General features: G+C 42.6%; 1 protein-coding gene across 1 annotated transcript; it reads right to left on the bottom strand.

The window, feature by feature from the left end:
- Nucleotides 1-7,370: 7,370 nt before the first annotated feature.
- KCNF1 (potassium voltage-gated channel modifier subfamily F member 1) lies at nt 7,371-11,718 on the bottom strand. Its single transcript, XM_033513066.1, has one exon. The coding sequence runs from the start codon at nt 9,933-9,935 to the stop codon at nt 8,472-8,474; it is 1,464 nt and encodes a 487-aa protein (XP_033368957.1). The 5' UTR covers nt 9,936-11,718; the 3' UTR covers nt 7,371-8,471.
- Between the last annotated feature and the right edge of the window lie 6,812 nt (nt 11,719-18,530).

Raw genomic sequence — 18,530 nt, 5'->3', positions numbered from 1 at the left:
TAGTGTTTCTGTATGGGGAATGGGAAAGGACAGACCTTGTTTGAGGGAATATCAGACACAAACATCCTTTGCCACCTACCTGCTCACTGCCACCAATGTTTACAGAGCAGTCAAATGAGTGGAGGGAAGAAGAGAGCTTTGGATGCTTCTCCTGACCACTCTTGGGTGGCTGAGCCAAGATCTGGTCTGAGCCAAGCCTGAATGCACCCTCCCAAGTCAGCCCCCTGATGCTCATTGAAGATCTTTATAACTTCTTTACACCTCTTTTCCAGCTCAGAAACACTGTGCAGTCACTTTGTGCAGATGAGTTGTATCAGATACGGGAGAGGTCACTTTAATGCATCTTTGAGATGCTCAGGTCTCATGTGAACAGCTGTGACAGTCAGAGCCCCAGCAGAGGAGGACAATAACAGCTCCAGTGTGCAAGGATGAAGTCCAGCTGGCAGCTGAGGTTCACTCCTCCAGCCAAGGCAGTACAAAGGTGCCCTATGTGACTCACAGCAGGGGTGATGTTGTACGGCAGCAATTAATTTGTTTCTAAGGCAAACGAGTCCAAATGGTAAAGGCTTTTGCGAATGGAATCCACTGTTCCAATGTAAATAAGGAACTGGCAAACAATAACCACTCCAGCCTGAAAGCCCAGCCAGCAATTGGTTGACATTTGGGCTGCAGAGAGTTTGCAGATTCCCCACGAGCTGGAGAGGAGCTGTGTTTTGCAGAAACAATTGATTTATTGCTGTGACAACGAGTAGAAATAGAAGGACCTGCTGGCAGACAAGGGTGCGATTTGTTCCTTTGCAAACAAGCGAGCAGTGTCCAGCTGGCCAGTGGCCATTGCCAAGCAAAAGCCCAGGGGAAGATGCAGGTTTTATCTCCTCTCTGCTTGAGTTTTGCCTGCTAAAGAGTGACAGAATTAGGGTGTTTTTTGGTTGTTGCTTTTTTTTTGGTGGGTTTTCTTTGCTTGTTTGTTTTGGTTTTTTTTATTGTACAAAAACAGACTTGCAATTAGTAATGTTTCTACAAAGTGAGTAAGCAAAGGGGAGGCAAAGGTAAGGCTGTCTTCTAGATATTTCACTTCTCAAGCAGTAGGATGACACTTTATCAGTTATTCATGAGCAGAAAATAATTCTCATTTGTATTGCAGCAGCCCCTGTAAGGACCAATCAAGGTCCCATTGTGCTGATGCCTGATTGGTGGCTGTGAGCAGAAAATTGCTGGTGCCTGCTTGGAAGCAGTTCAGAAACATCCATTTTTTTTGCCATGTAAGGTTTAACACGAGCACATCCTGATGAGCAAAGCATGTAAGTGCATGTTTAAAGCAATCTCTTTCTAGCCAAATGCTTCAGTGTTGCAGTCCTCTCAGAGAGAGGGGAATTTAAACGTGTGGAAAAATGTTCAGCTAGGGCTGAGTATTCAGACAGGGCTGCTGCATATGGGCTTCACATCTTCTGAGTGTCCCATGTATAAAAGAGAGTTTTCTTCTGATGCAGGGTTTGGGGGATGAGGGGACAACATGTCCAAATGAAGTTTCAAGCCAGTTTATTTTCTCTCCCAGGCATGTTCAAAGCCTGCCCCACTGAACTGACACCATTCAGAGAGCTGTACTTAGTGGTACCACACAAGTCATTTGATAAATGCATCAGGGGTGTGAGCATCAAGGCAGATGAATCATTCCCATTTTCTGAAGCAAAACATTGAAGTGTAATAGACTGAAATTAAGGTACAAAAAAGGGGGTGAATGAAAATAAAAGCATGACAGTGGAAAGAGCTGTCTGATTATGAAGTAATCTTGATGGAATAAGAGAAGAAACCAAAATTACATGTAGCGTTACATGGTGGTTAATCTGGTATAAACTAAGTCAGAAGGGTTAATTCTTTACTGGTTGACAATGGACAAGCTGAGACTTCAGGGATATAAGCAGTTAAAATCATTAAGACAGTGAATACATCATTTATGTGAATATGGAGAATAACATTTGTGATGTATCATTTTTGCTACAAAAGCAATAATAAAAAAAAATCAACAGTGACCAATAGCTAGCTACAACCACTTCATATTCTGGATATTGTGTAAAATAGCCATTATTTACTATGCTAGTAAGCCTGGAAAACATTGACTTTGTAAAGCTGATAACAGTAATGCAGTGGCCACATTGTCTGGGATCAGTGGAGTGCATCGTACTGATAAAGAATTTCCTGTAATGCTCTTTTAGTAATTGAAGCTGCAGTTTGTTTCTTGCACAGTAAAACAGTCTGAGGCTGGCAGAAGGTTTACTAAAATTTCCCTTGCATTAACAAGCAATTTGCTGCCTTCATCCAGTGACTGCTCGCCTGAGTTCCCACGGCTTTGAGAGCCCTAACACAGAACCTGTGAGCTCTAGCACAGACTCTAACGAATACAGATAATTTCCATTTTTAAGACATCTCACTGTTGTGGAGTGTACAGGTTACTTGCTTATACAATACGGAATCAGAGCATGTCATAGTTAAAACCCAAGGCACTGGGGTCAGCATTTTTGTGCATCATTATCAATGAAATCAGTAAAGTGGTGCACTGAAAATAAGAGGATTTTTGTAGGGATATACAGCATTCAGTCTTTCATTCCATTTTGAGATTTTACTTTTAAAGAAACTTGTCTACTTAGACTTAGACTCTTCTGGAGATTTCCCTTCCTTTCAGCTTATATTATATGTATTTAACTGACCAAGATGATTTAGCAGTACCTGACTGTTAAAAAGGTATTTAAGGTGACCTTTACATGGGAAGACAAAAAGCAACTTTAAAAGACTGTCAGCTTTCTCACCTACATATGAAAGCAACCAGAAAAGAAACAATTAAATGGCACAGCTTCTCCTGGAGTTCTCAGACCTTTCCATCATTTTTATTTTCCTCTTAGCAATTTACACAAGCTTGCCTTGTACATTAAGCCTGGCTCGCTTGGCTCCATCACTCCCTATAAAATTCCTAAGGCAGGCAAAGCTGCCACTGAATTCAAGCCTAATACGGTTCATTGCAGGAAGAGAAACCAATTTTGGTTTCAGGGAGTTATCTACAGCTGGAGCAAGTGTATTTAAGATACATTGTCCTGAGCTGACTTTCACACTAGTGTTATGTTCCTGCAACTCCCAGAGAAGTTTGGTTTACACCAGGCAGTGCAGAACTTATTACCCACATCATTAAGGACCCTCTGTCTCAAAGGGAAAGTGCCTTTTGAAAGTTGGGTGTGGAAGGAAACATTGATATTCCCAAAAGGACAGTCTAGGTAAAACAGCTGAATGGAGAGTAAACCAGTTCCTCAGAAACCTGGGTGGGTAACAAGTGCACTCTCCTGTGTGTGTGCCCAGTAACTGTTCTACCTGTGTAAGGAATTGTAAGGCTTTTTTGTGGATATAGGACCACGGGCTGCATTGAAAGGGAGGAGGGAGGAAGTAATTCTGCCTAGCATAATGCAAAGGGGAATGACTTTGTTTGCATGTCTGTCAATGCAGATGTGGCTGGAAGAGGCTTGTGTGATTTTTCACGGAATCACAGAATATTCTGAATTGGAAGGGACCCATAAGGATCATCAAGCCAAATTATGAAGTGAAAGGCCCATATGGGGATCAAACCCACAACCTTGGCATTATTAGCGCCCTGCTCTAACCAACTGAGCTAATCTCAGTATCTTCTAGTATAGTTAATTGTTAATTTCTATAGTTGAATGTTCTGTTTCAACAAACACCTGTTTGTGACTCTTATCCAGTCTCAGGTAAGCATTTTGGGAAGTTATTTGAAAAATCAGTATATAGAGAATACTTGAGACTGAAAACAGTCTTGGTTTCTCCTCTTCAGCATTTTTATCAGCTACATTCAAATAGTACTTCAGGCAAAAAGAAATCTGCCCAAGGGGTTACTGAAACAGCATCACTGTCAGCTTCACTTGCAAAAAGTGATGAGTGCCCTTATCAGGGTGAGGGACAGATGGGCCATGATGCCTGGTCCTCATCTCTCCTTCTCTTTGACAGGAGCTGGCTCTGCCTCCCCACGTTCACATTCCCCTTGACCCATGCACAGACCAGAGAGGCCATTTCAGTTCACCTTGTGTGGCACTGCCACAGCTGCAGGACTGAGAGGCTCTCACACATGCATGACAGCAGAAAACAGTGGTGTTCTACTATTTCACATAATTTTGCTGTTTTTTATAAAAGTCTCTTCAAATCATATATAAGTGTCAGTCCAGCAGTAAAACCCCAGCTGCTGATGGCTGTTTCTGCCTGAACCTGAACCTGCCTCCAAAGTGAAGGTGGCTGTGACATGCCAGCCAGAGCATGGTGTGGGCTGATGTGTTAAACACCTATCACTTCCCTGAGACTAATGATGTGTGTCACTAAATATTCCAGCTGTCTCCCACACTTCTAGAAACAATTTCCACTCTATTAAGTTCTGCTGTTTATAGTGTCCAGGAAGCTAGAAACAGGCTTCATTTTACCTAGAGTTTAGCAACCATCACCAATCTACCATTGGGTGTGTTATTAAATTAAGGCTATTGAATCAGATTTTGCTGGCAGCTATTTGATGGCAAACCTGGTTAATCCTGAATTTACAACTGTGATTGATGTTACTCAGGAACTAAACGTTTTTCATTTCAAGTTTTAACTTCATATATAACAGGTTGTTTTAAAGATTCAAAGTTTTCTAGAAGTAGCCAGAGCTGGCTGCTAGGGCAGAGTTCCCACAGGATAATTTCTCCAGAGGCCAGTTCGATCTGCTCACTGTGCTCTGAAGTTCCTTGCATGGTAAACTGAAGAACTTTTGTATGAGAAGGGATATCAGCTAAAATAATAGTAACTCTGTTTTGTTCTCCATAATTCTGGTCAATGGGCTTTCCATAGAAGAGTTTTTTTTCCCAGACTCACAATTTCCTATGGAAATAGTGACCCCTTTCCTTCATACATCTGTGAGTCCAAAGCAGAGTCCTTGTACACAAGAGTAAGGATAGACACAGGTGGTGTATTCAGTTTTTCAGATTTTTCTGCACTTGGATGTATTCTAGCTATCCTGGTCCTGGTTCCCAGATGAAGGGTACTAAACATTGGGGACAGGGCTCCCCTGAGACACAGTTGTGCTACAGAGTTTCCCATAGGTATCTGGAAATGCTCTCACTTGGAATGTCTCTCATTCATTAATTTAATTGCATAGAATCAGCCAAAGTGCCCACAAAGTGTTTGTGAAGACCTGGATGTGGGGAAAGGTCTGCTGGGTCGAGTGGTGCAGCATGTGCCCACTTCACCCAGAGTACAGAAATGAGACCTGCAACAAGCATGGCAGAGCTTCCCCTTTGGAAAGGCTTCAGAGCTTGTACCAGCTTTGGACTTGAGAAAGTCCTGTGTCAGAGTGGGGATGCCGGAGCCTTTGGATTGTGTTGCTTGCTCTCTGAGAAAGGGCTGCTCTAACCCACTCCTCCCAACCCCAAGACTTCCAGATTTTTAAATCCACTTTTCTTTTCAGACTACTTTGTAATAAAAGAAAATCAGCTCTGCTGGGTTGTGTAGAACATTAAAACAGTAGAAAACAAACAACCTCTAAATCACTCCATTTTTTGAGGAGCAGAGCCTTCTGTCCAGCCCTGATTTCAAAGCCAGTGGTTTATGGTAGTTTCCTGATCTGCAAGAGGTGTCTCCCAGGGGCCCAGGAAGACTCGATTTGCACCAAGAGGTGATCAAGGCCTCTTGCTCCTCAGTCTCACCAGGTGCTGCCATCCTCCCCTGTCTTTCCACCATTTCCCATGTCTCCCCCTGTTCCTGCAGGGTGTACACACCATGAGCAAGGCAAATAGGCAGGAATCCATCCTGCCCACACACAGCCTTCTAAGAACACATAACTTATAGCAACAAATCCAACAAATAAGGTCCCTAGTGCAGCAAGACACACTGAGCCCTGGTCTAGAGCAGCACCAAGGTTGTCTCAAAACTCTTTCCACACTGACAGAACATAGGCAGTTCAAAGGCATAACTCATTGGAGAAATTAGCCCATAAACTTATTTCTGATAAAAGAGGCTTATTTTTTATTTAATGTCAGGTTAAATAAATCACAAAGCACAGCAGTGAGGATTTAGCACTTACAGTGTTAAGCCATATTACTTAGCATTAACACAGTGCTTTCCTCATTCAGGAAAATGCTTTTGCTAACTTAATTCACTCTCAGCTACAGTCTGCATGTCACAAAGGAAGTCAGGAGCATTTAATATTCCTGCTGATAAATAAGGCTAGACTCACACAGCCTTGTTAGTTTCCCTCTTCTCCCATCCTCAGTACCCCAGCCAAGTCAATTTTTGCTGGTTTGCAGTCCATACTTGTAACCTGGAAGTCTTAAGCAGTGCAAGGGACATGATCCTGTCCCTTAGATGAGAGCCAGCTGAGGTCCTGGCCAGGCAGGCAGGGACAGGAGCTGAGGCTGTTGGCAAGCAAAGAGCAGGTCTCAGCAGATGAGACAGAGTGAGAGAGCAGTTCTAGAGGCTAAGAGCTGGGATGTGGAGAGGAGGATGGGGGTGAAGGGGTGCTTCAGCTGAGGAGGTACTTATAGTGACTGTCTTAGGCAGAAGAGAATTTGGGACAATTGCTGGTGGAAGGATTCAGATACAGAAATGTTTAGACATTGTTTGAAATATCTTACTTGATGGAGGTATGTAAGGAAGGACATGTCCCGGGAGATAAGCAGTTTGAGATGTGAGGGGTAATGTTGGGAAAGGCCCTCAGCTGAGGGAAGCAGGGGCTGATTTCCATGCTAGGAGAGGTACAGGGTGGGTATTGCTCCCGAGGAGTATCTGCCCTTCACTGCAAACCTCCCCAGCCCCTCCATGCCACCACTGCTCCCCACAACAGCACGACAGGGCGCTCCCCACCAGCAGAAACACACCACTCTGCCAGGGAACAGGGACAAACAAGGTGCCAGAAAAGAGCACAGAGCCCATCCCTCAGCTCTGTGCCCCCCCAGTCACTGCTCTTGTGGGGTGGATGCCACAGGCCCACTGCTTGCCCATGTCCCAGGAAAAAAGTCCCAAAGACCTGCAAGGGGATCTTGGGCATGAGGTGCCCAGGGATAGGTCATGGCTCATGTTGCTGCATTTCACCTGGGCAAGGGGCTGCCCAGCACAAAAGGGAACAAATAAAGACAGTCTAGCCCTCTAAACATTTGGGATCCTACTTCTAATTTATGTAAATATATCTCTGTGCCAGTGCTCCCCTTCCCTCCAAGCTGACATAACTCCTAGTTTCACTGGATTTCTCTGGTACACACCAGACCTATTACACATACAGTTTTTACACCAACCAAATTTAGATTCATGTAGATGGCAGTTGTTTTTGGACAGGATAGTAGCTATACACAGGTGTTGATTAATTAGTTTATTAATTAATGAAGAAGATACTGATTAGTGCCTACTACTTCTGTAAACTAACATTTACAAAGCTTGCAGTTATTGTAGAGGAAGGATATGTTATTTTAAAAAATGACCTAATAATATGTTTATTCAGCTAGATATTTTCACCATAAATCAATTGAAGATTATACTATTTTTACTGAAACTTTCTGTGCAGTTACTTTCAAAGAGTTAAAGTTTCTTATTTAGAATTACTTAATTTAACTTCCTTATAAACTTCCCTTGATTTAGTAGAGAATTAAAGATACCATGATTTGACTTACAGTTTTAAAAAGCTACTTAATTATAAATCCTTCCTGAGAGATCCCTGCATATATAAACTGTGCTGTAATTAATAGCTAGAACAAATATTTTTAAATTTGCTCCTTAAAATACATTGATTCTGTTCTATATCTCTGCTCAAAATATAGTTTCATGTCCCATTGAAAATGACACTATTTCTGGAAAGAGGAACAGAAACCCATCCAAAAATTGACACCAAAGTACATTTTACAAAACGAAGCCATTTATTCACTCTAATATTCTGCACACAGTATATGCTGATACTTTCAGTATCTCTAGGCTCAAACTGCTTGTAACATTTTGCTGTAAGCCTGAAGCTAATACAAGTGAGAGGGTGTTTTAATTTTTTTAAGGAGCAGTTCCCCTAGCTGCAAAGGCATTGAAGAGAGCCTGGAAGACACAATCTGTGTGATGCTGCTCTTTATTGTCACAGGTACAAAGTTTCAATGTGGCAATGTTGCATATTGGGGTCATTGAACATTTACGGATCAAGAAGGACTTTTCAGTCTCTGAAATGGTTACAAATGGTTTGTGTCAGAACACACTCAGTATAAGCAGTCTGATCTCAGTGGAGTCCTACTATTTTATTTTGGGTTAATAACGGTAAAGTCTTACCAACTGTTGATGGAGAAGCCATGGGGTTAATTTATATTCATGTTGGAAAAGCAAAGCAGTGCTCCCTCCCAGCTCTGACAGATCTGCGAGTCCCTTCCATAGCTGATTGTCAGGTTGTCCTGATCTGTAGCTTAGCGCTGACAACAGCTCACAGTTTATTTGCAGCTTTGAAGCCTGGTCCTATAGTGTTTCTCTTCTGACAGGAGATGAATAAAGGTGTCACTGTGGGAGACTTTTATCCGGTTGCTATAAAAAGGACCCTCTTTGCCTTCCCTTGAAAGATCCTCTAGTTCGCTTCTGGAGCCTGCAGCTTTCCCCTCAGCAGAGTTTAGTTCCATCAGCTCCAATTCATGTTTGGCAGCTGTTTCTAAAACTCTCTGCTTGTTGTAATATCTGACAAAGTTGTTAATGATGGGGTGGATGGGGAGGGCGATTGCTATCACTCCACAAAGAAAACTGATGGCAGCATTCAGTTTTCCTAGTGTTGTTTTAGGGTAAATGTCTCCATATCCAACAGTGGTCATTGTAATGATTGCCCACCAAAATGATTGAGGGATGCTTTTAAATAAAGTTTCAGGGTGACTTTGTTCCATGGTGTAACCTAGGGCAGAAAAGACAAAGATTCCAACAGCTAAGTACATGAGGAGCAGCCCGAGCTCCTTAAAGCTGCGTTTCAGGGCATAGGTTAGGGTCTGGAGCCCTGAGGAATGCCGTGCAAGCTTGAATATCCTTGCGATCCTCATGATGCGCAGTGCCTGGACGGCCTGCTGGACATTGCTCAGCTCCATCAGCTTGGCTCCCAGGTGGGTCAAGGTCAGGCTGACGTAGAAAGGAAGTATTGCTAGCACATCAACAATGTTCATGAAAGAAAGGGCAAAGTGGAGTTTGTTGGGGGAGGAGATCAGCCTCAGCACATACTCCATGGTAAACCAGCCTATGCAGGCGGTCTCGATGCTGTCCAGGGTCGGGTGCTCCATACGGTTCCCCTCTGCATCTACCACCTGCAAGTCTGGGATGGTCCCCACACACATCACAACAGAGGAGATCAAAATAAACAGAAAGGACAGTACAGCAATCACTCTAGCTGGATAGGATGATTCTGGCTTCTCCAGAAATTTCCAGATGCATTTTTGGCACCTTTTCCAGCGACTTTCTGAAGCGTCTACTCCCAAGTCATCCAGAATGAGTTGCACCCTTCGGGCTATTTCTTCCAGTTCCTCCTTTTTTTCACTTAGGTGAGCTTTGCAGCACTCATCCAAAAATTTCAGATCCACTTTCCAAAATTCCATTTCATTCTTGAAACATATGGGGCAAATTCCTTTTTTCATGTGAATTTCCCCAAAGTAGTACACGTCAATAATGCATTTGAAAGCATCTGGATCTCTGTCAAAGTAAAACTCTCTCTTTCCAGGATCATAGTCATCACAGAGGGAGAATATGCTATCGTATCCCCCCGATAAACAATTGACCAGCTCTGCCAGCCGTGTTTCTGGGTACTGATTCAGGTTATCTCCGTAGAACACCTGCCTTACCCCACCGACATTGACTACAATCTCCATTTCTTCACTTTTTTCTGATCCATCAGTGTCCACATGTGGAAACCTAGAGTCACCTGCCATTTTATTATTGGATTGGATTTTGGTTGATTTTTAGCCCGTTGTTTGGTTTCACAGCTTTGTGGTTTTAATCTCTCATGGAAGCAAATCAGCACTGGACCAGCCCTGTTACAAATGTCACCAAACTGACCTGGAGTCTTGGTGGGAAAGGTTACTGAAAGAAACCTGCGGTCAGGAAAGCCTGGTGAGGAATGCAACAAGCTGCAGGGAAAAGACAAGTCATCGGGCTGCTGTGCCTGCAAGCAGGATGTTAGAAAGCTCCAGCAGACTGGAAAGAGAAGAAACCATTTAATAAAACTCACCACTCTGTTCAGTGCTCGAGAGTCTTTTCAGGTCCCATTCTCTCTCTAAAAGTGATATCTATTCACAGCTTGGAAGTCACGGCAGAGAAATAAATCCCGAGCTCAGATTAACGCAACGTGCGGTGAGTGACAGTTCTCAGAGATACAGTCGGCAGGGTGAGCCCACGGGAACTGCCGAGGCTTCCACTTCGGTTCCACAGATTTCCCTAGAAAGCTTCTTTTGAATTTTGTTTCTCTTTCCGTTTTCTGTTTACTTTAAGGTCTTCCAGAGTTCATCTGCTGACTCTCGCACATAGTCAGTCGGTGCAAACAGGCAGAGGAGAAACTTGTGCTTGTTTTCCCTTCGCTGTTTCCCAGCACAATAGGGAGCCTAGGCTGCCAGGAGTCCTTTCCAAACTCTACCCTCTCCTGGTGAAACACAGCAAAGCACCAGATGCACAGAAAGCACTTCTCTAGCTATTTATACGCCTGCCCAGTGCAGTACAACGATGTGTTTCTATACTGCCAGGAACTTTCCGGAGTTTTTAAAACTTTTTTTTTTTTTTTTTTTTTTTTTTTTTTTTTTTTGTTATCACATGCAAGGCTTAACAGTGTATAAAGTCATTCAGAGCTGCAGAGAGACACACAAACATTTTCTCTAGGCAGAAGAAGCAGTATTGTATTTTGGGAATAAATATATGGTATTTATCTTGCTCTCAGTGGGACTGGAACAACTCTAGAGCATCACTGTCCTGTGTCAGGACATCGAGTTAATCTGGATTTGTACTGGTGTCTTTGGGAAAGAAGAAGACACCATAAAGTTCCTGTTGCAGACGTGGAGCAAAACTTCCCCTGTACTCTGCACGCTTCCCAGAGCTCTGGGTCCTGTTTTAGCCACGTTTCTGTGACCTGTTGTCAGCTGAGCCTGAGGAAGGTTTGAGTCATTTATGTCTAGGATGATTTCTCAGTGACTGCTACTTATAAGAAGCAGTGCTTTGTAACATCCAGCTACATCTTTGCTAGATTCAGCTCTTTACAAATAGAAGTAGAATAACAAGCATTTCTTTTAAACGTTGTTTTCTCTGAATTCCAGGATTTGATTAACCTTTTTCCCCCAGACCTCTACATTCAGGAAGTCTATCACCCTGCTCTTAAATTATTAAATCTGACTCTACAGTTCATTTTAGTGTGTTCAGGAAAACCTGCAGTTCGTAAGTTAACTGTTTCTGGCCACAGCAGAATGATCTGTCCCAGCAAGTTATGGTCTTTTCCAATTTACCTGCTTCTGAAAATCTTCTCAGTAGAGGTGAATAGAGAGGGGCAAATCCAGCTGACTGTTTGCTTCTCCAGATTTGTGTCCGACCTGGGAGAAAGGTGAGATCTGTGATGTGCCTGCTGTCCTCCCGCTGGTGTCACACAGAGAGGAGGACCCTGGTGAGTACACAGCATTCCTGCTCCGCTGTCTCAGAAGCTTATGGGTGACTAACAAGAGGTGCACTCATCTTGATCTGGAGTGTGTTCATAGCATCACGTACCCAGGAAAAGGGAATATCAGGCCCCAGGAAGAGAGTGTACACCTGAGTCACACTGTGAATGTCTCAAGGCCAGTGTAACCTTCATGTGCTCCTGAGTGTGCTGCATAGTTTGGGTATAATACAAGAAGTCCCCTGAATTTTTTCCAGGCACATATAAATTTACTGAGTCTTGCAAGCTTTTGGGGACAAAATAAATACTTTGGAGACCTGGAAAAACCCTAATTTTTTTTGATTCATCAATAAATAATTACCCACCTGTGGCTTTCCTGCTTGATTCTAGCAAAATAAATTTTAAGATACCAATAGCAGTGACATGCTTGCACAGGGGAAAATGCAGATGGGATTACTTACCAATCTTGCAAAACAAAATCAAGAACTGGAAAAGTTAGGCTCCAAATTTTGTCACGATGCATGAGCATAGGGAAACATGTTCTGTAGATTTAAATCCTCAGATTTAACCATCTCAGATCCCACTCTCTTTGATCAACAATTCTTTCCAGTGACCTTTTGGTTTTTCTCTAGGTAATGATAAGAAATCAATGCAGGGTGCAGCATGATCAACACAGAAACCTTTGTTTCCAAAAAGGCTTTTCTCCCACCCTTCCCCCTCCCCATCCATTTTACAGAACAAGTACCTACAAAAAGGCACACGGGACATTGTTCTGTTTGAAAGGTGAAATCAGCTCCTTTCAGATGATAAATCTCAGCACATTCTCAAAAGGTTGAGAAGAAACTATTTTTGAAATGCCAGATCAGTCCTTATAAAGACTTCACTTAGTGTGGCTGCTAAAATCCTTGTGCTTTATTCTCCCTCGTCTTGCACCTTTTCAGAGTTCTTTACACCTTTCAATGTGCCTGTGAAATGTTAGAGATCTGGTAGCATTTTAAATCCACTTGGGCAAATGTAAATGATCCAAAGAACGGTCAGGGAAATCATAATGAATTAAACCCTTCTTTTTGTAGCTGAGAAGAATGACACAGGCTTGCTTGATGAATATTTTGTATCAGATGTATCACAGATCAGCAAACAACGGGAGCAGAAATAATAATTTGCAGGAAATTATTTATTTCACTAACTCATTTTTCATTCATGAAAAGAAAGCTTCTCTAATCTAAAAATTTCAGTAGCTTCTCTAATCTAAAAATTGCAGTAGATGATTTTTGCCCTGTAATTCATTTATGACTAGATTGCTGCAATTATTAGGGCTCCTAAATTCAACTTCTGTTGCCTGTAAGAACAGGTCAAGCTGTGCTGTGTCTGCAAGAAGTGATATGTGCTGGCAATTGAATTCCTACAGACCCAACAAGAAACACAGAGGGCCTTTTTTTGTGTCGGTGCTTTGGCTCAGAGAACAACACATGGATCTGAGCTGACAGTTGTGTTAAGTTTTGGCTGTGGTTCAGACAGGCTCCTTCAGGGAGGAGGAGGAGGAGGAGGAGGAGGAGGAGGAGGCGGCCCAGCCGGACACCAAGCCCTGCAGCCCAAGAGAAGGGCTCCTGAGTTGCTGGGCAACCCCATCAACTGCGGCCCCTGCCCCAGCAGGGACGCCCAACATGTCCTGGCGTGGGGCCTGAACCCCAACAGGACTTGGTCCACAAAGCATAGGTGGAGCTCAAAGTGGCTTCCCAGTGGCACTGGCTCCTTGTGAGGGATGTGGGTGGCACATAGCACCCACAGCACAGCACAGGGACCTGCAGCAGTCCCCAGGGGAAGCTGACATTCAAGGTTTGGCTCCCTTGTTGACCACTTTTTGGGAAAGGACATTTAGCCCTGAGTGGCTTTTTGCCAGTCTGGGAAGAGAGATTCCTCCTCTTGAGCGCTCGTCTGGCTCATACTACATTCCTGAATCCCAGCCAGCACCTCTGTCCTCCTGCCAGATGCACTGAGCTGTTCCCTACGGAGCTGGAGGCAGTAGTGGTACATGAAGGACTGTGAATGGGTTAGGAGCCAGCCCTAGGGAGATAAGATTGGATTCCACTTAGAGAAGGGTGCTTAATACAGAGACAGGACTTGGACAGCCTCTCTGCAAGCAGGCTGTGATGCTGTCAGCCCCTGCCTGCACTGAGCACAGCTCTGCCTGCACTGCCTGGAACCATCTGACTTCTCCCTTCTCCCAAATCACAGGCAAGCTCATGAAAGTTTAGGAACCTGGCTATGACTGTCCAAGTAAGAAACAGCTAAAGCATGTCTGGCACAGATCCAGCCCACAATGACCAGCTAACATGGACATTTCCTAGCCATTGTGGGGCCATCAGAGACCATTCCCAACAGAGCATTTCCAGGCAGCACCAGTACTGCAGATTAAATAAGAGAATGGAGACCAGTTGTCAGTTTGCCTCAATGCCCAGAGACATACTTGGGCACCTGTAAATCTGTTTATACTCAATATAACCCTCTCACACACTTCTGTTGTGTCATATTTGGGTTTTAAATGACACTCACAGTACTGGACCTGTGATAGGTCCAGCAAGAGGTCTCAGCATCTAACACACCACTTATTTCACCACTCATTTTCAACTAGGTGCAGACTATGGAGAGCCACTTGAGACAAGACACGGCATCAAAATGTACTATAGAAAAGTCAATCAGGGACCTAAAGGAGGATGGGGAATATCTTATTCTTCCTCCCTTCCTTGGGGTATTGTGGGGATAGTTTCAGTTGCATAGACACTGCTTCTTCAGCTGACAGTACAAGGTTCTGTATGTAAAAAGCACCATGTAATTACTTCATGCCAATCACAAGAAATGGGAAGCAGATAACCTGGAAGGAAGGGAAGCAATGAATGAGGTCATTCTGAGCTTCAAAAGGAGCAAGTCATCCAGAGTGGCTATTCTGACTACTTTACCACAGCCAGCTTAGTAAGAGGTTCAGGAAAGATTTTGCTGTAAGAAAATTTTAGGGTTTCCAAATCTAAGGAGGATTCTACTGGTTAGTGAAACAACATCACAGCTGCACTGGAAGATCCAGCACACCCTCTTTGGCAAATTAATCCAGGTACTGCAACTTGCTGGTTCCTCCTTTATAGCTCAGTTTTTCAAATCGGTTTTCAAATCACACCTTTTATCTTTATAACATGCTCTACAGTAAAGTCAGCTGTTTTGGCACATCAAGAACACATGGACTGCCTTGCTATGGGCACTGTGACGCCCATAGCATGGATATGGTGGCACAGCCATAGCACCAGCACCAACCTCATGCACCTCTCCAGTGTATCTGAAGGGCAACAGGGCATGACTTGATGTCATGGACTGTAACACCAGGGCCTGTAGGAGAGCACTGACTGGGCACTGACTGTCTGCAGGAAACCTCTGTGATGCAGGGGCAGCAGCTCATGGTCCCAGCACTGATGTGTATCTTGTATGTGTAGCCATGACCTACTGGAGTGAATCTGAGCCTTGGCATGAAACATGTCCATTGCCCACTGCTGCTAATTCTAGCAACAGATGAGTCTTTTAAATCCCTTGATATAGTAAAAGAAAGGTCCCTGTAAAGCTAGAGAAACAAATTGTCTACTTTTAAAAATACATCTCCATGCTTTGTAGGATGTTTCTCAATACATTGGACTTCCTTCAGATTGATATATTAAGAACAAGAGATTATGAAATGTCTGAACTGAGATGGATATCTGGACTATAACAGATATGTTCGCTTGCAAGTCTGGTTTTATGTGTCTCTCTTTCCAGCATATTTACATATTTCTACAAGACTATTATTTCAAAGTAGTTTTTTCCCTGTTTATTTCCCCTCTCTTAGCTACTTTGTTTTTTTTTTTTCAAGTTTAAAATTTATACATAGTCAGTTTATTGTATCAGATCTTTTAATTAATACCTTATTAAAGGGCTGGTAATAGCTTGCTGCAAATTTCAATTGGCCTTGCTTTCCATTTGACATTAATGAGTCTGTTTTCCTGTACAATTAGACCTGCCTTAAGTGACCACTCAGGAGAATAGCCAAATTTCTGATTTAATGTAAATGAATTTAAATAAATAAAATGCAGCCTTCACTTTAAGCAGCTAACAGATGGGTTCAAATTAAGCATATCAGTGAGCCATGAACAGGATGGGAGTTGGAGATGCTGTAAAAGATTTAAGAACCTTGGCTTGTTTACAACATCACTGTGTCTTGAGGAAGGACAGGAATTCTGTTTCTTGCTCTTAAACACTGCTGTCAAAAGCTTTGAAAGAGGTTGCATGTACAAAGAAAAGCCAAAAACGAGGTGGAAAGCTTTACTAGAGTTGCAGAAAAAATTACTTAAAAATTATGAGTTGAATATACATTGAGTATGGTCATGGTCCAAAAATTTGCCTGTGCACATGTAATTGGGGGCTGTATCATAGTAAATAGGTATGAGGTGATTCAATGCAGTTTGCATGGGTGATCTCAACTCCAGCATTTCCCAGCTCTGGCTGTCTACCTTTGCACTCCCACTGTTGATTTTATCATGACTTGCTGTAAAGAATTTCCTGCAGGACCCATGACATGCTGGTGCTGCTGCCCAGCAGGTTCCCTGAAGCCAGCTTGAATGTGGGAGGCCCAGCAGAGAAATGTAAATGGTACTGGGTAAGTAAGCAGATAAACGTAAGAGGGTCCTGCTGGTGGATCTGGGGAAGTGATGGACCTGGCCTTCTCAAAGGTGAACATTCCCATCACTACAAAATGATATTGTTGCCAATAATTGACTTGAAGAAAAGACCAAGGCAGTGGCAGCAGAGAGGGAGGTGCACTGAGCATACCATCTTCTAAGTTTTGTCAGCCAAGACACAAAGACAGATCAAAGACTGATGGGGCAAAGATTTTTAATGTGGTTTTATGTGTTTTCTTTTTAAAACTTCAACCCTGTGCATGGAGTTTGAATGGTGATTAATAATACTCTGCACAAGCTATCGTTCCTAATTCTTTGAAAGAGGAGCATGTGTAACAATTCAATGTGTACCATTTGAAAAAAGAAGTTATCTTTATATAAAGTAATATTTTTATTTTGTCCAATCAAAATGAGGAATATAATCAAATAATTCACAGTAAATATGGTCAAAAGTACTCCTATATAGTGTGTAAAATGAAAAAGAAAGTATATGTAATATTTTCTAGGATGAAAAAGCTATAAAGAAAACCAATTGGAAAAAAAAAACAGAAAACATTTCATCAGTGTGTTGAAACAGAAATAAAAAATAAAATACTTTCATTGATCCTAGAAAACATGGCAGCAGAGAGAAAAATACAGGCTTCAGCAAAGCCTGCAGTTCTCAGAGGCTCTTGCAAATACAGCTATAATTTTCCTTTTTTCAGTGAGTGGTAGAAGATGAAGGAGAGGAAGGTGTGTAGGCAGAAACAGAGGCAGAGTTCACATTTTCACAATTATGCAAGTACCCATGGAGGCATCCTGTGGACATTTGACTTCATTAAGCCCTGCAGGACTGAGGGCTGCGGCAGGATGCCCTAGAGCCCCTTGCTGACAGTGACTTCTGCAGTTTGCAGGCTCTCTCAACTTGCTCCCTCCATCTCCTGGGATAGTGACAGTCCTGACTGTGGCCAGGAAGGCAGTCAGGGACTGGAGGATGTGGAATTTCCCAGCCAGCACCCTGCTTGCACAGCCAGTGTAGAATGGAAACATTAAAGCATGCAAATTTGTGGTGATGAAAGTAATTTTTTATCAGTAAACATTTCCACTATAGATCAGAGAAAGGAGAACATCAAATGTGCTTTCCTCTTCCCTTGGTGTTTGAATTACTGCTTTCAGAAGTGATGGGACCATGTTCTTACTCTTGTTGCCTTTGAAAAAAGAAGTTCAAACCTCTGTGTGACCCTACCTTGAAAAACTGCTTTCAGCATCTCCCTTTTTTCCTGTGTTCTTTAGCTTTGCTTAGCTAAAATGTTTGCTGAATTTGAGTGGAATTTACAAAAAGTTTTAAGTCAATCAAAACTACATATTCTGGAGGACCAACAATCTGTCAGAAATTATTTCCTGGCCCAACTCTGGATCTGTTATCTGTCACTGGGCAAGTCTTTTGCCTTCTTACTACTTACCTTAAGCTGTTTGGCAAAACATGATATTTCTTAATTATTTACAAAAGAGTCAAATAAAAAAAAAAAAACACTTTTAATTTGACAAACAGATTACAAATAAGCTTTTACATTGTCTGAATGGCTCTAAAGCTTACCCACATATTTCTAGGTGATTTGTCTAGACAATGGATGAGTCAAGCCTTTTATCCATTCTGTTTTATACAGTAATCGGTTCTGCTCAGTTAAGATTTCATTTAACATTACTAAATTAAATGCTTTTCATTACTATGTGCTGTTTAATTTAACATTGTATTTGACATCTTGCATACTAATTCACTTTTTGCTCAGGGTAGAGTCATAAGCCCATTTACACAATGTGATAAGAGCAACACTATCCATTGGATGCACTAGTAGTGTCCTCAAAGGTGAAACTACAGAATCCAAGATATCCCATTGAGCAAAATAAAAAAGGGCTAATAACATGAAAGGAAGCTCAGTGATGAATGGGAAATGGTGCTGCTGAAACCCTTTTTTATTACCATTCTCTGTCATTTTCAATTGTTCTGTCCCGATGAGTAACGAGGACTTCATTACTTTTGCCAAGCTCCACTGCAAGCTGCTGCTGTGACTAACACAGGTTAATCACAGGACAGGCAGGGGCTCCTTGCTTCTGGCAGAAGGAGGATTTCAACCACCCTGTGACTTCTCTCGGGTGACCTTGAGAAAGGAGTTCCTGCCTATGACAGCAATGATGTTAAAACTTCCCCTGATTGAAAA

Source organism: Parus major, chromosome 3, assembly GCF_001522545.3.
Source record: "Parus major isolate Abel chromosome 3, Parus_major1.1, whole genome shotgun sequence".
Classification (NCBI taxonomy): domain Eukaryota; kingdom Metazoa; phylum Chordata; class Aves; order Passeriformes; family Paridae; genus Parus; species Parus major.
The sequence above is the reverse complement of the archived record's forward strand: the minus strand, read 5'-3'. Positions and strand labels throughout refer to the sequence as shown.

What these genes read in the sequence shown, in the direction of transcription:
- KCNF1 (XM_033513066.1), bottom strand. Translation starts at nt 9,935, where the DNA reads ATGGCAGGTGACTCTAGGTTTCCACATGTGGACACTGATGGATCAGAA.